This window comes from Trachurus japonicus, chromosome 11 (assembly GCF_045865225.1).
Source record: "Trachurus japonicus isolate A0001 chromosome 11, Traja_1.0".
Taxonomy (NCBI): domain Eukaryota; kingdom Metazoa; phylum Chordata; class Actinopteri; order Carangiformes; family Carangidae; genus Trachurus; species Trachurus japonicus.
The window spans coordinates 765,584-793,522 of NC_140917.1; the positions used below are offsets into that span (position 1 = coordinate 765,584).

At 45.4% G+C, this 27,939-nt stretch overlaps 1 protein-coding gene across 1 annotated transcript; it reads right to left on the reverse strand.

Annotated features, from left to right (window-relative positions):
* Positions 1-216: 216 nt before the first annotated feature.
* Positions 217-27,860, reverse strand: daxx (death-domain associated protein). Its single transcript, XM_085790604.1, has 11 exons — positions 27,557-27,860; positions 24,509-24,760; positions 21,328-21,765; positions 19,884-20,015; positions 19,658-19,774; positions 18,816-19,047; positions 17,609-17,778; positions 17,215-17,392; positions 16,051-16,528; positions 13,967-14,093; positions 217-324 (listed from the first exon to the last, which is right to left on the reverse strand). Exons 2-11 carry the CDS (start codon positions 24,740-24,742, stop codon positions 265-267), a joined length of 2,166 nt encoding a protein of 721 aa, XP_085646730.1. The 5' UTR covers positions 24,743-24,760; positions 27,557-27,860; the 3' UTR covers positions 217-264.
* Positions 27,861-27,939: the final 79 nt, after the last annotated feature.

Genomic DNA, 27,939 nt, shown 5'->3' on the forward strand with positions numbered 1-27,939 from the left:
AAGAAGAAGGAGAAGAAGGAGGAGAAGAAAACACTGTGTCTGTGTTGGGTTTTTCCTGTAGCGACATGATCCATCCAAATTATTTCATCTTGAATAAAAACATGTTCCTTGGCTTTTGATTGGTTCTTCGTCGTCCTCGCTGCCTCACACAGACCTGCAGCTCTGTGTCTGTCGTCGTGTAAAAACAACGTCCGACTGAGCCGACCCCGATCCCGCTCCGAGCCGACCCCCAGAGGTCAGAGGTCAGAGGTCAGAGGTCAGAGGTCATTCTGAGTCCGACAGCACGATGATCTCGTCCGGGTCGCACTGCGTCGCCACGTTCACCTGGAAACACAGAGAGCAGCAGAGTCAGAGACGAGTGAACAAATCACAACTAGGGATGGACATTTCCAATAATTTTCTAACCGAGTATCCGAACCTGGTGTTACCCGGGTAACCGATTACTGTAATATAAAATAAAATGAGGTCATGTCTGATGGACAGAGCGCAGCCGTAGCATAAATGCTCTCTGTCCGTCAGACAGTCGCATCACTGACACAGCGTCGTCAGACTAAATATCAGGTGGATAATCAGAGTAGAGATGGAGTTTAAGATGAACATCTGCCCCGTATGTGCATCTTAAACTCCATCTCTACTCTTATTATCCAGCTGATATTTAGTCTGACGACGCTGTGTCAGTCGGGGAATAAATGCGCTGCATGCGCTCTGAGCGGCTGCCTCGGAGGAGAAAACTTTCTTTTCTTTTCTTTTTTTAAATCATTAGCGGTGCTTATTTATTAGTCCACACTACATGTTGGTGCCTTCGCTCCTCTCGGCCTCGCATCGTCTCAGGAAATAACTGGGAAGGTTTCAGAATGTTTGTAAACTGAAAGCAGCAGATTTTCTACCAGACTTGATGACACCTGTCGTCGCCGAGGGAACCACCACAGATTATTGTAAAAGGTTTGAAAGTCCGAGGCTCGATCCAAAAACGCTTTTACACAGCAGAAAATCACGTTGCTGCTCGATCTGAAACTGTTTAACACGACAAAAAGCTGAACCACGGCCTGATGATGTAGTTTGATCCGACACTAGACTGTTGCTCTAACGTGCCGTTTTTTTAATCCTAGGTTAACCGGATAATAAATTCATAACCGGATAGCAGATTACCTACTCGGGTACCCGGGTACTCGGGTAACCGTGCACATCCCTAGTCACAACAACGATGGAAACTGGAAGAAAAGGACGGAAGGAAATCTAATCTGTCCTGTTCAAACTCTCCTGATGCTCCTTGAAAAATGTACAGGGATGCAAACGGGTCAGGACCAAAAAAGAGAGGAATTGTCGGGGAGGGGGGGGGGGTGCGCATTAACAAATGATTACATTACAATATCACGGAAAAGTCAATTTCCAGTAGTTCAACCCAAACCAAGTATTGGGTGCATATAGATGGACATAGTTTTCAGAAGGCCAACATTTCTATATTAAAAATGCTTAAAAAAAAAAAAAATCCTTTGCAATGTTTCAATTTTGGAGATACTGAATTTTAGGTCTTCACTGAATGTTAGTCATAATTATTACTATTAAAATAAACTGAATAAATAAAGACATGGGATGTTTCATTCAGTGTGTAATAGACATGTGTTAGTTTCACTTTAATTGAACACATTCTACATCGCGGAGGCGACGTCTCTCCTTCACCTCTGAAACGGGGCAGAGCTCCGTGGAAACACCTGCCTGACACAGGAATGGACATGCACGGGGGGAAAAACGGTGTCGCCGTCGCACCGACTGCACGCGGATACGCGCCGCTTTAATGAGCGCGCATGTCGCGCGTCAACATTGGAGGTCGGCTGTTACCAGTATAATCAGAGACAACCATGAATGAGTTCGCCTCAGTTTCAGGTGATTGTCACTGTCAGCCTGTTAGAAAAACATTTTACTGACCCCAGCTGAGACACTGAGACCCCCCCCCCCCCACCCCTCAAAAACAAAAACTCTTCGGATCTGAACGATTCACACATGTCACCTAATTGGTCATGAAAAAAGCGAGTTTCGCTTTTCGGCCGCTGTTTGCATCCCTGAATGTAAGTGGGAAAAAAAAGAAAATATAACACCGCGCCCTGACATGCAGCGAGCGAGCGAGTGAAACGGTGCAGAAAACTAGCGCGAAGGTGTCCTGATTTGCAGCGTGACGATTTTGTCGCGAGTATTTTCTATTGGTTCAGAATCCAAACCAATCAAATTATCGAGGGACGTAGCTACACAAACTTGCGGCGCTATTCTGAGATTCCTGGCATTGCCTGGTTGCTGTTTTTCACATCTTTTGAGTGTTTTTTTAATTCTATTCCTCTCATATTCTCCTCTCTCTGATAACTAGCTTGTCAACAGGAAGCAGCGTGGACTTTTCAACCAATAAGAAGTGTTTAGGGGCGGGACGCCGCTGCGAAACGTCGTCCAGATAGAGACAGAGCGAGCCATTTTTTCAGGGTTGAGCGGCTGATGGAAACTGGAAGAAAAGGACGGAAGGAAATCTAATCTGTCCCGTTCAAACTCTCCTGATGCTCTTTGAGAAATGTAGGTGAAAAAAAAAAAAGAAAATATAGGGCTGCAGACAGATGGAGTGATGTTGAATTAGGGCTGTTCGATTAATCGATTTTAAATCGTAATCGCAATTATTTGGCTAGGACGATGTTAGAAACGTGAAATTGTAAAAATCGATTTTTTACTCTAACTAGGGTAATTACGGTAGCTAAGCCCCCGTTCATGAATCTGGGCTGTGCTGAACTACTGTAATGACTGCTGCCTCCTTCCTCCCATCACGCTCTCCCACTGCTTCTCCCCACACACTGGAAACAAGCATGTCGGCGTTTTGCTGAGACCAGCCAGGATTTCTTTGCCAAAAAGACCAACGGCCCTTTTCCACTACACAGTTACAGCTCGGCTCGGCCGTCATATCACAGCGGCTACTGCTGTGTTACTGCTGTGATATGACAAGGATCAGGTCTTCAAGCCTACAGCCAAAGATACTAAACCGTCTCTGCTACAGCTGAGTTCTTCAGCGGGGGCGGGGTCGTCATGGCTACGGCCGCGTCGTCTCCATTTAACTCAGGCGACAGAATAACAACAGTTTGTCGGTGTGTTTTTAAAATGAGCGGTATTGATTCTCGTGACGGACGTATTGTATGGTCGGACGTCGTGGCTGCTACTCTTCCGGTGACAACGGACTGGCCAACCAGTGGAAGGCAGTCAGCTGACGTCATGTTTTTAGATAGATAGATAGAACGATAGATCGATAGACAGATAGATAGATAGAACGATAGATAGATAGAACGATAGATAGATAGAACGATAGATAGATAGAACGATAGACAGATAGAACGATAGAACGATAGAACGATAGAACGATAGAACGATAGAACGATAGAACGATAGATAGATAGATAGATAGATAGATAGATAGATAGATAGATAGATAGATAGATAGATAGATTTTTTGGCCAAATCAAACAGCCCTATGTTGAATATTGAACTGAGAAAAAGATGATCCTGTTGGTCTGTAACTGTCACAGGTTTTCTACATCTTTATTCTACATCTTTATTCTACAGGTAGAAATGAGCAAATGCTGCTGCAACCTGACTCAAGACTTCTTTACTTGTCCTAAGAGATTCATTCATAATTCACATTATCTGTGTCATAAACCTTATAACCATATAAACTCAAAGCTGCTGTGTTATTATTGTGTTTAATAAATGACTTGATTCATTTTACATAGATATTTTAACGCTCCTTGGTCTTTGTCAGGAAGCTGGATAAAGTTCTGAGCAGGTGCAGCATCGACCGTGTGATTTCAGACGACAGAAACCATGTTTCCATCCACTTGTCGATCAAATTATCTCAAGATTGATAAAAATATTAATTTGAATAACGCCGGTTCAAGTGCGTTTCCACCTGAGACCTTCAAATCTAATAAAAAGCCGTGCGTAATGACGTCATGTGCTGTTTTGCGATCATATTGGTGTGGCGAATTGGTTTCTTGCTACTTTTTTATCGATATTCATGACATTTAATCGTATTTTACTGTTTCCATAGGACGTTTTTAATTTGACGTTGCTTAATGCGAATAAAAACGTGTGGATGGAAACATGGTTAGAGTCTGTGACTGTGACTGTCCTTTTACACAAACGCTTTTCATAGAGAATGAAGCAGAATAACGGCTCAATGATCTCAGTTTGAACCGGTTACAGAAACAGTGTCGGCAGTGAAAGTGGTTTCTGGTTACAGAAGCGTCAGACTGACAATACACCGAGTCGGTAACCAAGCAAACGTCACTTCCCGTCAGAGCCGTTACACGTAAAAGTTCAGGTTGTGGTTTTTCAATTTATTTGCAGTGCAAAATGGTACACAACAACAGTCTCCGAGTGTCTAGACAAAGTTTTAAAATGCCGGGTTTTCACACGTACAGTACAGGCCAAAAGTTTGGACACACCTTCTCATTCAATGGGTTTACAGGGCTCGACAGTGCGACAGTTTTGCTCGCATTTGCGAGTTGATAATAGCCCGTGCGAATAAAAAATTGCATTCAGTCGCATCAGTGCGACTCGGACAGAAACTGCATGCACTGTTTTGCATGCTGTTTAACGTGAGCAGTACCCCCCCCCTGCCTGTTTGGTGATTTTGGCCGCCGCATTGATTAAAGCTTGTGTGTACATCGGGGCCATTCAGATGTAACGTCTTTTCCGCACATTACTTTCAAGGTAGACGCGCGTCATGCACGCCAAGGCGACACCGTAGCAGCGCACATTCGGTGCGATGCGCTTTTTTTCCGTGCACGTTCGACCTGCCTCTTCCTCCGGTACACGGTCTCGGGCTGTGTCTCTCCTACTGTTTCACACGGAGCTCTGCCCCAGGTGAAGGAAGCCCTTAGGTGGTACGTGGCCTCCGAGGCTACCGCGGAGCTATCAAAAAAAAAAACGCTTGTCGCGGTGAGAACAGCTGACATGTGGTCACAGTCTCACAGTGCAACATTCATATAAACTTCAACCTCAAAGCTCCCTGTCTGACCTGTCCCTGAACATCACACAGGGGCAACATGGAGCCGTTTGTGTGACAGGTTGTTGAGGAAAAATGTTTGGTGTTTTTACTGTTCTCAAATGTAAAAATGGGTCATGTTGGACCCTCAGCCTTATTTAAGGCTTAAACAGCCTGCTACAACATTTTTCATTGTGCTCCTAAAAAATCTTAGTGTAGAGCCCTGTATGTAATGTTCAGCTTTTTATACTGAGGGAAATATAGGTTCACTGCTCATCAATACCCCCACCCCTGGGCCACATGCACACACATACAGCGCAAAACTAAAAACTAATATTGGTTGTAATAAATATTCTATTTTCTCACACATATTTGCATTGTTTGTCTTTCCTGATTTTTGTTAAGGCAAAGAGCCAGTTAAAACATTAAAAATTAGTCTACAGGGTTAGGATTATAGGCTAAATCTACTTTATTTGTTTGAAAATTATATTTTCACCAAAACTACAAAATTTTTATTGTGCTACTAAAAAATGTTGTGTGCTACTAAATTTTTCAGCATGGTAGCACAGTGCTACTTGGAAAAAAGCTTAGCGTCAAGCCCTGGTTTATACAGAAATTCTTAAGTTGAATTTAATACCTTTTAATACCTTTTTTAATACCGTCACAATATTTTTTAATACCAACACGACTTCGAGCTGTAACTGTAGTGGCAACTTTTCGAACTTCAGTGTTGGGGGTAACTAATTAAAAAGTAACAGATTACTGTAATTTTCTTACTTAACTTTCTGAGTGACTAAGTGTAGTAGGCAAATGCTTACAATTCAAATCAAGTACCTGTTACCTGTTAGGGGGGTGTGCTTAGGGCGGTGACACTCACCATTAACAAATTATATACAGGTGCATCTCAATACATTATAATATCATGGCAAAGTCCATTTCCAGAAGTAAAGCCAACATTTCTGTAGCCTATTAAAAATGTTTTTTTTTTTTTGTTTTTTTAATTGGTCCTTTGTAATATTTAGATTTTTGGGGATACTGAATTATAAGTCTTCATTTAACGTTAGTCATAATTAGTACAATTAAAATAAATAGAATAAAGAAAGACATGAAATGTTTCATTCTTTGTGTTAGTTTCACTTTTTGAATTGAAATACTGACATATGCCTTGATAAACTTAACCATGATATTCTAATGCACCTGTGAATTGGAAATAATAGGAGTGATAGGTACAGTATATGAAATAATTAATTACTGCATACATCTTGACAGCTCGCCTTTACTTCATTTTAACCCTTCTGTGATTACGTTTGTCTGAACAGCACTTTGGAAACCTTTGTGTTTATTTAAATTGGGCAGAGCTCTGTGGGAAACACCTGCCTGACACAGCAACATAGGGAACCGTGCACGTCTGCAGCGCACAGCTGATACTCGATACTGATGCACGAAAAAACAAGCGCGTCGCCGTCGCATCGAATGCGCGCAGCTACGGTGCTGCTTTCGGTTGTGAGCGTGCATGTCGCGCGTCTACATTGGATATTGTATAATCAGAGCTGAATGAACTATGAATGAGGTTGCTTCACTTTCACGTGATTATCAGCCTGGTAAACATTTCACTGACCTGACGTCTTTTCACATGGGCTTCCTTCACCTTTCAAACGGGGCAGAGCTCCGTGGGAAACAGTAGGAGAGACACCGAGGGAGAATCTTGGTCTGACCCAACACTGACACATTGTGATCGCGCATGATGCGCATCTATATTGAAAGTAATGACAATACATCTGAACGGTCCCCCATGCACACACGTTTTAACCAAGGCAGCAGCCAAAATCACCCAGGCGGCACGGTTTTAGACTGAAGCGCAAATAGTTTTACCGCGAACGCACACTGACCGACGTCCCATCATTGATATCGCTCTGGTCCTACTTGCACATATAATTTATAAAATATAGGCTAAATAGATTCACGGGATTTTTAGGCCTGCACTTAAATGGGAACAAACTCTTAGTTGGATAGTGCTTCGAAAATTTAATACCTCGTCAGATGACATTTATTACTTTTTAATGGCCTTAATTTTTGCTAATTTCATTTACTACATTTTAATACCTTTTACAACCCCGCGGAAACCCTGCATATGTTGCGGTAAAAAAAAAAAAAAAAGAAGGATCGTTGATTCGGTGGAAACCCGGCTTCACAGGCGGGGTTAGGGCACAGAGTAACTTGTGGTGCAACAGATCACAGCTGATCCGTGATCAGCACACAAGTGGTCCGCGGATCGATCAATTAAAAACAAAAAAAGGTGTGTGTGTAGAGTGGGGACGCATACGCGCACCGTGGCAGCCGAATGAACGGGCAATTTAAAAAACTCTGCTTGTATATTTGAAGCTGCAGCTTTACTTTGTGCACAACAATAACTGCATGTTGTTTTATCAACATGTGTACTACTCTGAACGTCGCGACGCACCACGTTAATTTGCCTCATTAAAAACATTGGAACGTCAGTTTCCACCATCGAATGTTCTCATTTTGACTAACATTCGAATTGTATTCGAATAGCGAAGTTCGTTCTGACAGCCCTAATAGTGAGTGCTGAAAGATCTACAAGTACATTCCAAAAAAACCCAAGTGTCTTTTAAAATAGTGGTTCCTAACCTTTGTTGGTCAGTTTTTTTGTTTGTTTTTTTTTTCTCAATTAGCCTACTAGACATTTCAGGTGTATTTAATTTTTTTTTTTTATATTCGGCCTTGCTTTTCACTCATTCCACCAAATACCGTATGTTGCTTTTTTTTTTTGCAGTATCAGACCTGCTGATGGTTATTAGATAGTTATTAATTATGTGTAGTCGTCATGCTGGTCCCATCATACACAACGATGTGTGTTGTCAATGAACAAGCAGCTCTACAGAACCAGGATGTAAGAAGCTGCTGCATGTTTAAACATCAAACAGCATCTCCTTCATTCTCCTGGTAGTAATAGATTACATTTATATAGTGCTTTTCACCCAACACCCAAAGTGCTTTACAGCAACCATTATTCATTCATACCACATTCACACCAGTGATGGTAAACTAGGTGTAGCCACAGCTGCCAATGTGCACCAAACCACCACCATCATTCATACACATCCACATGAGGAAAGGTGGGTAAGGTGTCTTGCCCAAGGACACTACGACAGAGACTGGGACAGAGCGGGATTCGAACCGCCAACCCTCTGGTTACTGGACGACCCGCTCTACCGCCTAGCAGGCTGTTTAAAGCTGTACAGAAACGGCCGTTTGTCCTGTTTGTCGCGCCGAGTTGTCACGAGCTGCAACACGAGTTTACCTGAGTAAGGAAAACGAATTTGATTGGTCGTTATCGAGCGGGCGGGATATTCAAAGCTTGGGGCGAGACCGAGCTCCGTGTGTGTATGTTTGAATGACGGATTATGGATCCAATATCAGTGGCTGGTGAATTGTGTACAGGATGACGTATAATCTGTGCGCATTATCCAATGCGAAAAAAAAAACACCACACTTTCATCCATCCATCCATCCATCCATTTTCATCCGCTTATCCGGAGTCGGGTCGCGGGGGCAGCAGTCGGAGCAGGGATCCCCAGACTTCCCTCTCCCCGGACACTTCCTCCAGCTCTTCCGGGGGGACCCCAAGGCGTTCCCAGGCCAGCCGAGCGACGTAGTCACTCCAGCGTGTCCTGGGTCTTCCTCGGGGCCTCCTCCCGGTGGGACATGCCCGGAACACCTCACGAGGGAGGCGTCCAGGGGGCATCCTATACAGGTGCCCGAGCCACCGCAGCTGGCTCCTCTGGATGTGGAGGAGCAGCGGCTCTACTCCGAGCTCCTCCCGGGTGACAGAGCTCCTCACCCTATCTCTAAGGGAGCGCCCCGCCACGGAGGAAACTCATTTCGGCCGCTTGTATCCGGGATCCCGTTCTTTCGGTCATGACCCAGAGTTCATGACCATAGGTGAGGGTGGGAACGTAGATCGACCGGTAAATCGAGAGCTTTCCCTTTCGGCTCAGCTCCTTCTTCACCACGACGGACCGATACAATGACCGCATTACTGCGGCCGCCGCACCGATCCGCCTGTCGATCTCGCGCTCCATCCTTCCCTCACTCGTGAACAAGACCCCGAGATACTTAAACTCCTCCACCTGAGGCAGGAACTCTCCCCCGACCTGGAGGGTGCAAGCCACCTTTTTCCGGTCGAGAACCATGGCCTCGGACTTAGAGGTGCTGATTCTCATCCCAGCTGCTTCACACTCGGCTGCAAACCGCCCCAGTGCATGCTGAAGGTCCTGACTCGAGGGAGCCAACAAGACCACATCATCCGCAAAAAGCAGAGATGAAATCAAGTGGCTCCCGAACCGTACCCCCTCCGGCACTTGGCTGCGCCTAGAAATTCTGTCCATAAAAATAATGAACAGAACCGGTGACAAAGGGCAGCCCTGCCGGAGTCCAACACGCACCGGGAACAGGTCTGACTTACTGCCGGCAATGCGAACCAAGCTCCTGCTCCGGTCATACAGGGACCGTACAGCAGAGGGCCTCCGACCCCATACTCTCGGAGCACCTCCCACAGGATGCCACGTGGGACACGGTCGAAAGCCTTCTCGAAGTCCACAAAACACATGTGGACTGGTTGGGCAAACTCCCATGAGCCCTCGAGCACCCTGCGGAGGGTGTAGAGCTGGTCCAGTGTTCCACGGCCAGGACGAAAACCGCATTGTTCCTCCTGAATCCGAGGTTCGACTATCGGCCGAATTCTCCTCTCCAGCACCCTGGAATAGACTTTCCCCGGGAGGCTGAGGAGTGTGATCCCCCGGTTGTTGGAGCACACCCTCCGGTCCCCCTTTTTGAAGAGAGGGACCACCACCCCGGTCTGAAGAGAGGGACCACCACCCCGGTCTGCCAGTCCAGAGACACTGTCCCCGACCGCCACGCGATGCTCCACTGAGGAGCTTCCGGACTACCTCAGTGACTTCAGCTTGGGTGATGAATGAATCAACCTCTGGGTCCTCAGCCTCTGCGTCCTCGACGGAAGGCGTGCCAGTGGGATTGAGGAGATCCTCAAAGTATTCCTTCCACCGTCCGACGATATCCCCAGTCGAGGTCAACAGCTCCCCTCCTCCACTGTAAACAGTGTTGGCGGAGCACTGCTTCCCCCTCCTGAGGCGTCGGATGGTTTGCCAGAATTTCCTCGAGGCTGACCGGTAGTCCTCCTCCATGGCCTCCCCGAACTTTTCCCAGACCCGAGTTTTTGCTTCCGTGACCGCCCGGGCTGCCGTCCGCTTGGCCTGCCGGTACCCGTCAGCTGCCTCGGGAGTCCCCCAAGCTAGCCAGGCTCGGTAGGACTCCTTCTTCAGCTTGACGGCATCCCTTACTTCCGGGGTCCACCACCGGGTTCGGGGATTACCGCCGCGACAAGCGCCGGAGACCTTACGGCCACAGCTCCGGACAGCCGCGTCAACAATGGAAGTGGAGAACATGGTCCATTCAGACTCAATGTCTCCGGCCTCCCTCGAAATCCGGTCAAAGCTCTCCCGGAGGTGGGAGTTGAAGACCTCCCTGACAGGGGATTCTGCCAGACGTTCCCAGCAGACCCTCACGATACGCTTGGGTCTTCCAGGTCTGACCAGCTTCCTCCCCTGCCAGCGGATCCAACTCACCACCAGGTGGTGATCAGTTGACAGCTCAGCCCCTCTCTTCACCCAAGTGTCCAAGACATACGGCCGGAGGTCAGATGACACGACTACAAAGTCGATCATTGACCTCCGGCCTAGGGCGTCCTGGTGCCACGTGCACTGATGGACACCCTTATGCCTGAACATGGTGTTCGTTATGGACAAACTGTGGCTAGCACAGAAGTCCAATAACAAAACACCGCTCGGGTTCAGATCGGGGAGGCCGTTCCTCCCAATCACACCTCTCCAGGTAACACTGTCGCTGCCCACGTGAGCGTTGAAGTCCCCCAGCAGAACGATGGAGTCCCCGGTTGGAGCACTTTCCAGCACCCCTCCCAGGGGTGTACTCTGCACTGCTGTTCGGCCCGTAGGCCGATACAACAGTGAGATACCTATCCCCGACCCGAAGGCGCAGGGAAACGACCCTCTCGTTCAGTGGGGAGAACTCCAACACATGGCGGCTGAGCTGGGGGGCTATGAGCAAGCCCACACCAGCTCGCCGCCTCTCACCGTGAGCAACTCCAGAGTGGAAGAGAGTCCAGCCTCTCTCAAGGAGTTGGGTTCCAGAGCCCAGGCAGTGCGTGGAGGTGAGCCCGACTATCTCTAGCCGGTACCTCAACCTCCCGCACGAGCTCAGGCTCTTTCCCCCCCAGCGAGGTGACATTCCATGTCCCTAAAGCCAGAGTCGTTGTCCGGGGATTGGGTCGCCGGGGCCCCCGCCCACGGCTGCCACCCAAAACACACGGCACCGACCCCTCATGGTCCTTCCTGCGGGTGGTGGGCCTACTGGAAGGCGGGCCCACGTCGCTCCTTTCATCCCGGATTTACTCAAAAATAGAATTTTGCACAGAGCCAGACCCAGAGTGGGCTCAAATTCAATTTTCTTTTCTGTACAGCTTTAACAGGTGGAGGTCGACCATGAACATCCTCCTCCAGAGTCTAGTAGGGCTGACCCGATTACCATATTTTGATAATCATAGCGTAAATAATGAATTATGGCAAACAAACACATGTCTCCAAAGTCAGGCAGGTTTCCAGGATGCCAAGTAGCCGACTCAATTTAATGTAACAGTTGCCGATGAGAACCGGTGTCAACAAAAACAATCGATCACGGACTTCATGATCGATTACCATGGCAACGAACGAAGCTTCGATTTTTGGGGGTTCAGCCCTACAGTCTAGTTAAACCTCTGTCATCCAGAGTCTGGAGGATGTTTCTCTTATTTAACCTTTATTTTAACAGGGTAGATCCATTGAGAGCGAGCTCTCTTTTTCAAGGATGCCCTGTAGCACACAGAGATCACAGAAGATCAAACATCAAAACAGCACAATCAAATACAGTTCTGAAAACAAGAGTAGTAAAATCACTAACTGAAGCGAGTGCACGTCTGAGTCTGAGCCCCCAATGCTGTGGTGAGAAGTAGGTTTTTGAAAGCCTCAAGTGAGATAAGTCTATCGATTTTCAGTGAGTTTTGTAATTTATTCCATCGGTGTGGGGCGTAGAAGGAGAAGGCAGTGTGTCCTCGTTCTGAGTTTGTGTGAGGGAGGTGGAGTCTGATGAGGGGCTGTCTGTCTGTGGTTTCCTCCTCTGGAACTCTGACCAGCTGGGCAGTCTGTCTCAGATCGTCTGTCACTAACTTTTATCTTCACAGCGCCACTAGTGTCGTCACTCTGAGGAGAAACTCTCAGAGTGACGACACTAGTGGCGCTTTTCCACTACACTTTAACGGCACTGCTCAGCTCTACATGGCGCGGCTCGGCACTGCATGGCGCGGCATGGCTCGGCACTGCTCGGGACTAGATGGCGCGGCGTGGCTCGGCACTGCTCGGCACTGCATGGTGCGGCACAGCTTGGCACTACATGGCACTACATGGCGCGGCTCGGCACTGTATAGCGCGGCTCGGCATGGCGCGGCACTGCTCGGCACTACATGGCACAAAGGCTCTGCATGGCGCGGCGTGGCTCGGCACTGCTCGGCTCTGCATGGCGCGGCACGGCTCCACATGGCGCGGCGCGGCTCGGCACAGCTCGGCTCTGCATGGCGCGGTACGGCTCGGCACAGCTCGGCTCTGCATGACGCGGCACGGCTCGGCACAGCTCGGCTCTGCATGGTGCGGCGCGGCTCGGCACTGCTCGGCACTGCTCGGCACTAGATGGCGCGGCACGGCTCGTCACTGCTCCGCATGGCGCGGCACTGCTCGGCTCTGCATGGCGTGGCACGGCGCGGCACTGCTAGGCTCCGCATGGCGTGGCACGGCCCGGCACTGCTAGGCTCCGCATGGCGTGGCGCGGCTCAGTACTAAAAATGGTACCTGGTACTATTTCAGTACCTGGTACCAGGTACTAGGGCTAGTGGAAAAGCAGTTTCCGGGCTCGTGGCTGTGAGCACCCAACTCAATAGGGTTTGAATGGAAAGTAGACGCCCAGAGCGCTGACAACGCGCCTGGTGGACACGGCCCCTAAGACTGTAGACCACTTACAACAGAAAATAGGCTGGGATAATAAATCAAAGGAAAAGTTTATCAAAAAAGAAATATTGCTCAACTCTCCAAAAACAAAAACTACAGTCTGTACAGACAGTCATGACATGTGCCTCAGCTCATTTGATTTTGTTTTTAAGACTTTATAAAGTCGTGAAAAGACTTTTTAATACTTTTTAAGGGTCTTAATTTTCCCAAAATTGATTTATCACCTTTTAATACTTTTCAAGACCCCGCGGATACCCTGTTTATTCTCACTGAAGGCACCAAAACTATGAATGAACACATGTGGAATTAACAAAAAAGTGTGAAATAACTGAAAACATGTCTTTTCTTCTTTGTCTTCTCTTTCTTCTTTTCTTCTTCCTCTCCTTCTTCCTCCTCCTCCTCTATCTCTGCCCCCACCAGTTCTAGTTTCTTCAGACTAGCCCCCCTTTGCTCTGGTTACTGCTTTGCACACTCTGGGCATTCTCTTGATGAGCTTCAAGAGGTGAACCTGACCTGAACATGGTTTTCACTTCACAGGTGGTGTTGCCTTGTCAGGGTTCATTAGTGGAATTTCAGTGAGAATCCACAATGTAAATAGTCATGAAAATAAAGGAAATGCATCGAGTGTGTCCAAACTTTTGGCCTGTACTGTACATCTAAGGGGGAATCGGTTTGTTTTCCCCCACGGCTCTGACCAGAAGTGACATTTCCTTGGTTGCCGACTCGGTGTATGAGGTTGTGTTTCAGGCAGCATGCAGTACGTAGTGACAGTAGTATTAGTATTCATCAGTACTCGGGGACGTACCTTGTTCTTCTTGGGGGGCGGTGTGGTCTGTGAGCTGCTGACCAGGTCGTGGGTGGGGGTGTCGGTGCGGTGAGGAGGACTGTCACTGTAGCTGATGACGCCCATGTCCAGAGGGATGTCGACCTCGCTGGGGAGACGAGACAGAGACACGTTACTGGACATGAACTGTAAACTGATAATGTTCAGTCGTCTGGATCGAAGCTGTCAACGTAAATGTGAAGTTAAAGGGATAGTTCACCCAAAATTGAAATTTCCCTCCTCATTATCTCCTCCCCCTCATGTGGACTAAGGGCTGGGAGAAGTTTCAGAGTCCTCCGTGGCTTGTATTGAAGCCCCGAAATGCGAAATTGTCCCGAAAAAAATTAAACAAGCTTGAAATATAGACTTATTTAGTTTTTTTTCGGGACAATTTCTCATGTCGGGGCTTCAATACAAGAGGGACATTACATACGAGCAGCATGGAGGTATTTGGATGTTTTTTGGTGTGTCTTTTTGTAAAGGTAAAGGTACTTTATTTGTCACATATACAGCTAGTACAGTGAAATTCTTTCTCTGCATTTAACCCATCCCTGAGGAGCAGTGGGCAGCCGCGGTGCAGCGCCCGGGGACCAACTCCAGATTATGAGCCAGTGCCTTTGGTCAGGGGCACTGACTGGAGGATTAACCTAGCCGACATGTTTTTAGTGGTGGGGGAAACCGGAGCACCCGGAGGAAACCCACGCAGACACGGGGAGAACATGCAAACTCCACACAGACACTCCACTGGGCGGCCCGGGATTCGAACCCAGGACCTTCTTGCTGTGAGGCAACAGTGCTAACCACTGTGCCACCGTGCCGCCACTTCATAATAAAACGCAAATGCAGAAAAAAGAAAAAAAAACCACATCAATTACATAGGGTTATAGGGACAATTTTACCCACTTTCCTATGTGATCCAAGGTAAAGTGACTGCTACATCAGGGATGCAAACGGGTCAGGACCAAAAAAGAGAGGAATTGTCTGGCGTGTGGGGGGGGGGGGGGGCTCACCATTAACAAATAATTACATTACAATATCATGGAAAAGTCAACATTTCTATATTAAAAATGCTTTAAAAAAAAAATCCTTTGCAATGTTTAAATTTTGGAGATACTGAATTTTATGTCTTCACTGAATGTTAGTCATAATTATTACTATTAAAATAAACTGAATAAATAAAGACATGGGATGTTTCATTCAGTGTGTAATGGACATAGGCCTATATGTGTTAGTTTCACTTTAATTGAACACATTCTACATCGCGGAGGCGACGTCTCTCCTTCACCTCTGAAACGGGGCAGAGCTCCGTGGGAGACACCTGACTGACACAGCAACGTAGGGAACCGTGCATGTCCACGGCCACAGCTCCACAATACACTCGCCATGCACGGGGGGGAAAACGGCGTCGCCGTCGCACCGACTGCACGCGGATACGCACCGCTTTAATGAGCGTGCACGTCGCGTCTACTTTGGAGGTCGGCTGTTATCAGTATAATCAGAGACAACCATGAATGAGTTCGCCTCAGTTTCACGTGATTGTCACTGTCAGCCTGATAGAAAAACATTTTACTGACCCCAGCTGAGACGCTGAGACCCCCCCCCTCCCAAAAACAAAAACTCTTCGGATCTGAACGATTCACACAAGTCACCTAATTGGTCATGAAAAAAGCGAGTTTCGCTTTTCGGCGCGCTGTTTGCATCCCTGTACATGAACATTGGATTGTGTCTCTTTCCAGCTGTCCTTTCAAAATAAATGCATAAAAAAAACAAAACACTGACTCGGGAGCTGGAGGTGGTGAGAAATTTAGCGTTGACGGCCGCCACTAACTTCTCTATGTCAGAATGTTACCAATTATTTTGAGATTTGAGACTAATTACAACCATAAAATACCACTTACCAAGTGTTAACATTTTTAAGACTTTTGAAAAATTGATTTAAGACATTTTAATGCCAATTAAGGCCTTGTTTTTAGATTAATGAATTAAATGCCTTTTAAGACTTTTTAAGGATCAGTAAGAACCCTGTCTAGTGTGACTGAAGGCTGTACAGTGAATCTCGGCCGTACCTCTCGTGGATGATCATGTGCTTGGTGTTCTGGCCGTCCCTCGTAGTCTCGGGTCTCTTCCTCTTGCGGCTCCTCGTGGCTCGGGGGCTCGGCGGCGGCGACGTGCCGTTGGTCCGCGTGTCACACTTCTCCTCGGCCGATAAATCCCCGTTGGTTGCCACGGCGTCGTCCCTGCTGGTGCTCACCGACGCCTGACTGGACGAGTCCACCGACCCGCCGACGGCCACGTTACCGTTGGGCAGCGGCGCGGCGTCGTCGGTCTGCGTGGGCTCTGATTGGCTGGGGCTGTCCCTGGGAGAGGGGATGTCCGACAGAGAGATGTGCGTCTTGCTGTCGTCGGACAGAGGACTCGGTTCGCTCGTGGCCGCCTCCTCGTCCTCGTCCTTGGCGCTTCCCAACGTCTCGTCCGTCTGATCCTCCTTGCTGGCGTCGTCCTCGGCCTCGGCCTGCTCCGCCTCGTTGCTCAGCTCGTCTTCGTCTGCACAGAAAGGAAAAATACAACTCTCTTTAAACACCGACCTTTGACTCTGCTGGATGAAACGTGCCCATCTTCAATAGGGGTGGGAGAAAAAAATCGATTCACATAAATATCGCAATATCCTTTTTGACGATTTTTAAATCAATTTTTTTTTTCAAAAATCGATTTTTCGATTCGATCGACAGTTATTTCCTGAGACGATGCGAGGCAGAGAGGAGTGGAGCCACCTAAATGTAGTGTGGACTAATAAATAATCACCACTAATAACTGAAAAAAAGAAAGAAAGAAAAGTTTTCCCCTCTGAGGCGGCCGGGGCATAAAGATGCACATATACCCCATGTACTGTATATACATCTTAAACTCCAGTCTCTACTCTTATTAGCCACCTGATATTGTGTCTGACGACGCTGAGTGTCAGTAATGCATCAGTCCGTCATAATGACTCGTAAATATGAGTCATTCTATTTTTATTAAAGTAATCGGTTACTCGAGTAAGACCAGGTTACAACTACACCAGTGGGGTCCATAAAAGTTCGGTTTCAAAAATACCCGTGTTGGTGTGGACTATTAGGCCTCAGTCTGGTTTCACTGAAGCAGAAAAACCAGCAGCAAAAGTTTTGTCAAATGAAAATAGATGAGTTCATCTTCTAAATAAATGAAATGTGAATAAAGGTCTGAGCTCTGACCTGGTCCTTCCTGCTGAGCGCTGGCCTGGATCTCCTCCTCGATGTCTGGGTCCGACGACTCATCTTCTTCATCGTCATCGTCATCTTCCTCCTCCTCCTCTTCCCGATCTCCTTCTTCCTGCTCCTCTGTCACTCCGTTCTCTCTTTTACCTCCGTCGCCCTTTTCTGATTTGTTGCCCTGTAAACAAGAACAAGGATGCTTCAATTTCCTGTTTTTGTGGATGCACCTGAATGCCTCAAAGCTCTAAATGCATTCTAATACTGTGGTTTATTAATGTTGTGCATATATTACCACTAATTACCATGTAAGAAGACAATTGATTTCATTATGGTTTTATACCATTTTCCACAAATATGTGAAACACGTTTCCTCCCTCCCCAGATGCAGTCGTACCTCTTTCTTTTTGACGTCTTTCTTCAGCCGTTTGTTCCTCTCCTCCTCCTCCGTGTCCTCTTGTTTGACGGCGTACTTGCTGATGACCTCATCCAGGCGGGTCAGAGCCACTTCCCTGTTCGCTCGCAGCTTCTTCTGCAGCGCCGAGTCGGACATCGCCGGGTCTGCAGCTTCACAGGGGAGACGGAGGAAAACATTCATGTGGAGTTAATCTCTACACCTCAGATCTGAACAGTCTGATAACATCTAGGCCAGAGCTATTCAATTACAAACTCAGTGGGGCCAGATTTTAAAACCAAGACCTTAAACTGGGCCGGACATTTTCAGCGGTCAACAAGGAGGAGGTTATTAGAAATGAGGGGCATTTTTAAAACCCAGCATTAGCTACTAAACAACTTACTAAACAAAAGAGAATAAGTCAATAAAAGTAGTAGTGATAGTAGTAGTAAAGATGTAGTTGTTAATGCTTTGAGTTGGAGGTTTTTTTAGGAACTAAAAGTTTCCTGGGGCCTACTGTCCTCTGAGTTTCCACTGAGGTTTACAGCAGGGGGTTATGTAAATCACTAAATGTAGCGTAGTCTTAAAGTTAGGCCTAAAAATGAACACAGATTTCTTCTCTAACATATTTTGATTGGTCAAAAACAAGGAGCAAAAAGCCGTTTTGGGGAAAATTACTATTACTATTACTACACCACGGGTTATTGTTGGCTGATGGGAGGGCTGAGGGTCGGTCAGCGTGCTCTCCAGAAACACCGTGTCGGGCCACAGCGGCTCGCTGGGGAGTGTGAGGTCCGTCGGTCCCGGACGGACGGGGACTTGTCGCTGCGCACCACAGTACCACGGAGGGCAGCCTCGCCTCGGCCGTCCGCCACGGTGAATCCTCCCGCTCCGTGACGAGCGGCTGTGGCCCGACACGTCGTTTCTGGAGAGCAGCTGGCCGACCGAGCCTCGGTTCTACCGGTAACTTTCAAAACAACGCACTGACCGGGTGGGTGGGTTGTGTGTTGCTAGGCTGCGTTGAGTGGTGCATTCACTGTCTGAACTACAGTAGGGATTTGGAGTTCTCACAAAACGTGTTTCCCTCTGTTTTTGTTTTGTTTTGTTTTGTTGGGTCACCACGAGCCGGGCCACTCGGACATTGGTTCGGGGCCGGATGTGGCCTGCGGGCCGCCAACTGAATAGCCCCGATCTAGACTTTGAGCCTTACCAGGTTTGTACTGGTCGGTGAGACGGGAACCGAAGTTGTAGACGAGGTCGAGGTGGCGTCGGTCCTGCAGGCTGCTCCCGGTTTCCCTGAAGGCGTCCTGAGCGAGCTGCTTCAGCCGGGGTTTGCTGAGGCCCAGCTTGTGGCGGTCGTTGGCGCGCAGCACCTGCTGGAGGATGTCTTGGTAGTCCGGTGGATTCCTCTGCACCTCGGGACTGTTGATGAAGCGCTCGATCTGAGACAGAGGAGAAGTGGAACAAAGAGTCCATCAAACTCACTGATGAATCAAATCCAGTATTTTAATTCATAAAATGACCAAAAACGAACACTATAAGCAGATTTCTTGATTTTACTACTTGTTTAAACAGCATTTGTATAGAAATGATTCTGTCCCGAGCCTTTTCATCCATATAAGCGGTTGATGACTATATCCGTGATCACTATAAGCGGTTTCCACTGTATGACACATTTACCTGAATGTTCTTTAAACTGATGAATTTAGCACATCCTGTTTTTCATGATACAAATGCAGTTTTTAACTTGTTAAATCAATGTGAATACATATTTAAATGAGACACCTCAATATTGTACCAATTCATATCAGTTCTGTATTGTCCTGTTAGTTAAAAAAAAAAAGAAGTACAACAGATTTATAGTGGATGAAATCCTGCAGGTGAAAGTTCTTCACATGAGACTGAATGTGTGAGATGGTCAATCTGATGAGTTCAAGGGTGTTAGACATCAGTAATAATGTAGACAATTAGGTTTCATCATGATACAGAAACTTATTGTTATTATTTTAACCTGTTTTAACCTGTAGGAGCAGATTAACTACACCAGCTCACCCGTCTGTTGATCTCAGGGTAACGAGTGCTTCTGTAGGGAATCCTCTGCTCGATGACTCGACCCGTCAAGGTGCTGCAGCACTTCAGCTCACACAGCTTGTCATAGATTTTCATCATCTGGAGGAGAAGAAGGAGGGAGAGCGAAGAGAAACCGTCACATCACCTGCTGTCATCGTTTCATCTATAAACGAGGGTTTCTTCATCCGTCCCACGCCGCCCGACTGACCTTGCGTTTGAGCTTGTGCTCCTCGACGTACGAAGAGTTCTCTGATCCCATGTCGTCCAACGACAGCTCCATCTGCTGCAGGCGGCAGATCTCATCGTTGTACATCTTCAGCAGGTTCTCCAGGTAGGCGATCTGACAGGAAGAAAGGACAGATTGAGAGTTTAAAGTTGTTTATCTCCAGAGGTTGTGAAAGCAAAACAAAATGGAGAGAAAAAACACTCACACTCAGACAAAAACAACTTAAAGGACAAATTCAACTCGGGGCTGTATGTTCCTAACATTTTAGGTCTAACAGAAGGAATCTGAAGGTTTTCAGTTTAATGTCTCCTGTTTTGCGGTAGTTGTGTCTGTCCCCGCATCGCCACGGCAACGATGAATGGGAGTGGATGTAAGTTCTGCTGCTTAGGCTGTTTCCATCCCTCAAGACCACAGACAGCGTCAGATGGAGACTCAAACATGCAGCCAGAAGTTTATTTACTTCAACAAGCCGACATGTTTGTAAAACTAGATCTAATTCAAAGTCTGGCGGAGTCGAGACCCAAGTTGAGGCTCGGTGTGTTCAGGTGCAGTGGGAAGCTACCGTTTGTGTCAGAAACACAGGAATATCAACTCTGGACTTGCTTCAAGTAAATAAACTTCTCGCTGCATGTTTGAGTCTCCACCTGATGCTGTCTGTGGAAAAAAATGTACACTTGAAGCAAGTCCAGAGTCAGGGTTCAGGGACACATTGGATTGTGTCTCTTTCCAGCTGTCCTTTCAAAATAAATGCATAAAAAGTCCGGAAAAAAAAAACACTGACTAGGGAGCGTTAGCGTTGACGGCCGCCACTAACTTCTCTATGTCGAAATGTTACCAATTATTTTGAGATTTGAGACTAATTACAACCATAAAATACCACTTATTATGTGTTAACATTTTTAAGACTTTTGAAAAATTGATTTAAGACATTTTAATGCCAATTAAGGCCTTGTTTTTAGATTAATGAATTCAATGCCTTTTAAGACTTTTTAAGGATCCGTAAGAACCCTGAGAGTTGATATTCCTGTGTTTATGACACAAACGGGAGCTTCCCACTGCACCTGAACACACCAGCACTGCAACTTCGGTCTCGCGCGAGACTCTGTGAGACTTTGAATTAGATCTAGTTTTACAAACATGTCGGCTTGCTTGAAGTAAATAAACTTCTGGTGCATGTTTGAGTCTCCATCTGACGCTGTCTGTGGCTTTGAGGGATGGAAACAGCCTAAGCAGCAGAACTTCAATCCGCTCCCATTCATCGCTGCCGTGGCGACGCGGGGACAGACACAACTACCTCAAAACAGGAGACATTAAACTGAAAACCTTCAGATTCCTTCTGTTAGACCTAAAATGTTAGGAACATACAGCCTGAGGTGAATTTGCCCTGAATTGTCCTTTAAGTCTCAGCTCCTGGTGCAACACTGACCTGTTTCCTGGACGCTCTGGACTTCTTCCTCTCGGCCTCTTGTTCCTCCTCTTTGTTGTCGTCCTGCAGCCCTGAGGTGGAAGGTTGCTCATCATCTTCTTTCCCCTGCTTCTCCTCCTCAGACTTGGCTTTACTCTCCAGCGCAGCAGAGGTAGAGGTAGAGCGGCGGGTGCTGGGTGATGAGGTAGAAGACGTAGATTCGACCTTGCTGAGCGTCTGCCTCCTCTTGGAGCTGTGCTGCTTGAGGACGGTGCACAGCTCGTTGATGTAGACGAACGTCTTAGCGTGGTTGGCCTGAGCGCGAGTCAGACATCGTCCCAGCGTGTTTCTGAACTCCACGGACGTCAGGAACTGGGGGCAGGCCTTGTCGTGCTTCGCCGTGAGGAAGTCCAAGACCTCGGGGCAGTCCTTGGTGAGAGGCGAGCAGTGCTCCACGAACTGGAAACCAGGGAGGGGGAGAGAACAAGACCACAGGGGGACGACAACATTATTTATTTAGTTAGTTAGTTAGTTTAAGTTTATTTCAGACATGTTAAAAGAAATAAAACATAATACAGAAATGGACAGACATAACATGTAAAAACTTTGCAAAAACAACATATGAACAAAAAAAAAAAATATATATATATATATAATAAAAAAATAAATAAAAGAAAATAATTGAAAATAAAGGTAATTTGATTTTTTTTTGTTTTGTTTGTTTCATATCCGAAAAGGAGTGGGAAGAAGTAAAACTTATTTACTCCCACCCCTTATTCATAAATTATCTATCAAGTTATCTAGTCATTATAATCTATACAGTAAGTTAATTTATGAGTTATTTAACTGGATTTATTCTAATATATTATTATATTTATATTTATATACATATAGATTTATTCTAACATATGATTACTAGTCTTTATCTCTCTATATAGTCATATACATATAAAAACATATACAAACACATTCATACATACAAAGACAAACTGAAAGTAACATGAACCGAGCAATAAATAAACTAAGTGGGTAAATAATACCCAAATAAATAATAATAAGCACCTTGTGGTTTTCAGACACCCTCATTTCTGTACATACTGAAAATAATTTCTTTGTATTTCTTTTTGAACTGGATTATGTTTGGACATTTTTTTAACCCCACATTCAAACTGTTCCATAGTTTATTAAAAGGGACAACGAGGAGTTTCTATTTACTTATAAAAAAGTCTGATATTAATGTGGATGAATCTCCGTTACCACTTGTTAATGGTCCATTTTAGATAAATCTATGGTTTTGTCTCTATGGTTATTTTGTTATTATTAGTGGTGGTGGAAATGCTGGGCGAGTCGACCAGCGTTTCTTTACTTTCGGTTTCGTGGCGAGTCATGAGAATAACGCCGCCGTATGAATCTCCGTTTATGGTGGGAACTACGACGGTATGTGATCGTCTTCCAACCTCTGACTTTAATTCTTGATGAATGAAAACATGAGTCTGTCTTGAGCCGGTCAAAGAATTTCACGGTGCGGAGGCTCATAAATGTAGTGAGGAAACACTTGTTGTCCCTTTAAAGCTTCAGTTGGTAACAATTATTCAGTCATATTTGCTGGAACTGTCACTATATTCTGATGGTCAGACATTAAATGAGTAATTTAGGACAAAATCCAACTCCTCTGGCTCCACCTACAGCCTGTAATCGTATTTGCCAAAATCCACCGCGCCCGACGATTCTCCACCAGTCAGGTAGAGGGAGCAGGAGGAGCAGCCAATCGCCGCTCCTACACGTCGTGCTATGGATACGGTACATCTTTTTTTTTTTTTTTTTTTTTCTCTGTGGGTGCGTTCATGGCTACTTTGTGTGTGTCTGTGTGTGTGTGGGGCGCTTGGCAGAGGTTCATAAAGGGACCTGACGGAGTATTGTCTTGAAATTTCCGACCAAGTCGCGGAGTTTACTTTCACTTTCGTCAACTTACCAACTGGAGCTTTAAATCAATAGCACAGAGATCAACAGTGTTTTGCCATTCAGGTTTTTCTAGTTCACGCCCTGTGTCAACATAATTCAGCTCTCTGGTATTATCACTGTTGTATAATAGGTCAACAAAAACTCCAGTTTGTCATATTCAAGTAATGTATGATGGTGAATATTAGAAAAGACACGTTAGTTAGAACTTTCCAAGATCTCAAGGACAAATGTGGCCTACAGAACCAGGACTTCTTCAGGTATTTACAAATAAGAGACTATGTCGGGAAAAAAATTATGAACCTGAAAATGATACTCTACAGGTATTTGTAAAAGCTTATAAAGACGAACCTTATAAGAAGATAATTTCAAAATTATACACAAGTCTTCAATCATTCAACAAAGAAAATACAGCTAATGTAAAATCAAGATGGGAAACTGAAGGCAACATCATAATTTCTCAGGAGAACTGGAAGGACATTTTTAAACAACAATGGAAAAGAACAAATTCTCCACTCTGGAGAGAATATACATGGAAAAATGTAAAATGTCATCCGCTATTTCTGCACTCCATATCAAAAGAGATCATATTCCAATCAGACAGAATGTTGGAGATGTTGTGGAAGCAAAGAGGTGAATCACTGTCGTATATTCTGGTGTTGCCCTGTTGTGACCCCACTTTGGTTGCAAGTACATCAAATTCTAGAGACTGTGTTTTCAACAAAAATAACTTTTTGCTTTAATTTGTTATATTTGATGGATCTACAGGAACTGGAGTGGAGGAACAAAGATAAATACTTGCTGAGACTATTACTGGTGGCTTGTAAGAAATCAATGGAAGAAATAAGAGGAAGAAATGGCTGAAGAGGGAGGCAGCTAGTGTAGATGAATGGATCGATATTGTGTAAAGCATCTATGTAATGGAAAGAATTACTTTTAATCTAAGAACACAAAAATAGGTATTTATTGAAAATTAGCAAAAAATGGATTACATATGTCTCTACAATAAGACTTCAGGTAATCTCAGACTGGACTATAATATCTTTTATGTATTTTACTTTTTTTTTTCTCTCGATTTCTGGACTGGAGGTGTTTACCAGTCCCCTTCTGTACGCTTTTACTTTCCCCTTGATACTTTTGTACACATTTATAGGTCTTCATGTTGGTTGTTTGACTGTTTGTTTACATGTAAAATGAAAACCAAAAAAAAGAAAAAGAAAAGACACGTTAGACGGTCGTTTACCTCAGTGAACAACTTTGCATTTTCTGCCTGGATAACGTGCGCCTGCTTCTTAGCCGAGGCGAACGGTGACTTGGTGATGTGCGTGGGGGCCGGCTGCTGCAGCTTGAGCAGGGAGATGTTTTTGGATCGACCGTTAGAGGACGAGGTGGAGGCGACGCAGCTGGATGGAGAACTCTCCTCTTCATCACCGAGCACGATGATCTCATCCGCCATCAAGGCGGGAGCCACCGCCATTCAAAATGTTGGTTGTTTCTGCAACAACAATAACAGTTTAGATTATTATTGTTATATTCTCCATATATATTCTACAGAAATTACCAGCGTACAACAATATCATAGAAACAGAGACAATTATTTAACCTTCAGGGCCAACCTCATTTTTCTAACACGTGTGACCTTTTGTGCCAATAATGCCCCCCTCGGAGAAACTGCTATAAAAGATTAATATTTTTTTCTGCTTATTTCTTAAACCACTTCTCCTCTGTCCAAAACTACCAAATATTTAATCATTCTGAGGATGTTAACCCCTAAAATGCCAGTTTGATTCCTTGAAGTCACTGCGTTTTTTTTATTTTTTTTTATGAAAAAACACAAAAAGTTTGTTATTTTCTGAAAAACAAATGTCAAGTGGCTGGGGCTTTTTTTTTTTAAATTTTTTTAATCAGTCTTAGGTCAAGGATTCTTCAAAATATTGGCTGTGTTGCATTATTAGTTTTTCTGTAGTGGCAGATTAGACCTCCATTATAATGAATGGATCATTAGAATATATGGGAGATTGGCACACATATACACACACATGCACACACATGCACACACACACACGTATGCATGCACGCACACTCTCACACATACATGCACGCCTGCACATACACACACATACAAGTTGTCTGAACTGAACTGAACTGAGCTGAACACACAAATGTAGGCCAGGTTGGTAGTCATGGCACGCCGACCTCATAACATAATTTTTGCAACATTTGAGGTGAGTGCTGAGAAATACATTCTACTCATGTTGCTCCTCGACTGTCACAGACGAGCTGCTACTACTAGAGCTACTACTTAGAGCTGCTATTACTGCTTATATTAGAGCCTCGGCTGTAACTAGACTCCATCCAGGTGCATGAGGAGGTCCAGCTATTGTTTTTGTTTCTCCTCTTTGAGGTGCAGGAAGATGTTATTTGTTTTGATAAGCTAAAGCAGAAGTAAGCGATATTTTTGTGTTAATCTAAGTCTTAAATAGTTGTATCTTCCGACAGCAATCACTTCTATAGAGTGTTTGGTCTGAAACACGGGTCTGTCAGTCACTCTGCTCTGCTCTGAGCCCAGGAGAAAACTTTCCTTGTATCCTACAACCTTTATCCAATGAGGAGAGAGAACGGCATAAAGGGGCAGTCCTCTCTGTGTGTGCAGCCAAGGGATGCGCCTGAATGTGGTGACGTAGGGACGAGGACCAATAGATCCATGACGAGGGCGGGGGCTGCTAACTCCATCTGCTGACAAGACGTTATGGTGCGTTCAAGGCAACTCGTAACTCGTGTTTTTCCGACCTGTGAAGTCGTACCAGTTCGATCTGGTACGAGTTCACGGGTCAGAAGTTACGAGTGGCCGTTATAGTGACTTTCACAGGTAAAACAGGTCGGAGAAACACGAGTGGGTTGCCTGGAACGCTACAAAGTCGTAAGTCGTGACTTGAAGCTGTAATTTACGGTTTCAAAAGCCTGCCTGGAACGCAGCATTAGCCAAAACCACCGGATCGCTTACTTCTGCTTTAAGGTGTACATAACAGGTGTACAAAGACACATCAAACAGAGCTAAGTGACTGAACTCACACACACACACACACACACACACACACACCATCTCTTTGATTAAAGTCGAAAGAAATTACCTGTGTGACCCCAGTGATGTTATGAGGTCGGCGTGCCATGACTACCAACCTTGCGTACATGTGTGTTTGTGTATGTATGCATGTATGTGCGCATGTGTATGTGTGCTAATCTCTCATATAATCTAATGCTCCATGCTTAAGCCTTATAATGGATGTCTATGGGAGCTGTTTCTTTAATCTGCGACTACAGAAAAACTAATAATGCAACACAGCCAATATTTTGAGGAATCCTTGACCTATCTAAGACTGATTTTTTTTTTTAAATGCCCCAGCCACTTGACATTTGTTTTTCAGAAAATAACTGTGTTTTTTGATTTAAAAAAACTGTGACTTCCAGGAATCAAACGGGCATTTTAGGGGTTAACATCCTCAGAATGATTAAATATTTGGTAGTTTTGGACAGAGGAGAAGTGGTTTAAGAAATGTATGCAAAAAAAAGCAGAAAAAAATATGAATCTGTTACATTTTTGGCAGAAAGGGTACAAGTGTATGCAACAATTTTTTCACCATATTCTGCAAGTTGTGTCATTATCACAAATACAGACAAAATGGTGGCCAAAAGAAGATTAAAATGTTGCCCAAGTGTCCAAAAATGGCCATGATGGTCCCAGAGGATTATATGTTATATGAATAATTTCTTTATGCTTCACAGCTTTGTGGCTTTACACGTCAAATATGATGATTAACTGATTATTTGAGGGTTTTTTGACCTGATGCTCAGACAACACCAATGATTTCACTACACCTACCACTACCAGGGACCTGTGACTGGGTTTTCACTTTCCTACTTGATTACACAGATCTTATATTTGTCGGGAAAGGGGAAGAGTGTCCTACCATCCCTTCACCCGGCTCAAATCCCCCAAACACCCGAACAATGACACAGAGAAACACGGTCACAGTCTGAACATTTCCTTTTCTCTAACACAGTTTCTAAAGTAATGAGTGAGCAGATAAACTAACATCTGCCTGACGATGACTAGATGTCAGAGATTAAAACAACAGGGAAACGAAACTAAACAGTGGAGTAACGTTAACGTTAAAGGAGCTCGATGACAGCAACGAAACTGAACAGACGAAGACAATCAAACAAAAGACGTTAAGAATAAAACTGTTTTTTCCAACTGTCAAGTGTTGAGACGTTACAAACACAGACCTACCTGGTGTTTAGCAGCAGTTTGACGTGACAACAAAGGAGAAAAAAGCTCCGCAACGACGTTTAACTGTGTTTGGACTGAGCTAGCGTTAGCATCGGGCAGCTAGTTAGCGCCGGGGACTTCGCTAAGTAGGAAAATAACGAACCAGAAGTAAAGTCCAAAGCTTTAATTTAACTACACAACTAGTTAATTAGAGTTATGAATCCGGGGAACTCTTTGAAATGGTGTTTTTTAATCCCGCGGACTTTCTGTTTACCAAAACAATGCTCCTCAACTTGGCTATCCTGATTCCTGTCGACTCTCGAGATCGAAAATATCCCCGCTAAAGTCTTATGAACAACAATGGCTCTGATTGGCTGATGGTCAGTAACGTCGCCAGCCATTGG

Excerpts from the sequence above, each read along its gene's own strand:
- daxx (XM_085790604.1), bottom strand. The coding sequence starts at position 24,742 with ATGGCGGTGGCTCCCGCCTTGATGGCGGATGAGATCATCGTGCTCGGT. Across the intron at positions 19,775-19,883 it reads AGCACAAGCTCAAACGCAAG|ATGATGAAAATCTATGACAA; the intron begins GTCAGTCGGGCG and ends CTTCTCCTCCAG. Across the intron at positions 16,529-17,214 it reads CGCTCAGCAGGAAGGACCAG|ACGAAGACGAGCTGAGCAAC; the intron begins GTCAGAGCTCAG and ends CTTTCTGTGCAG.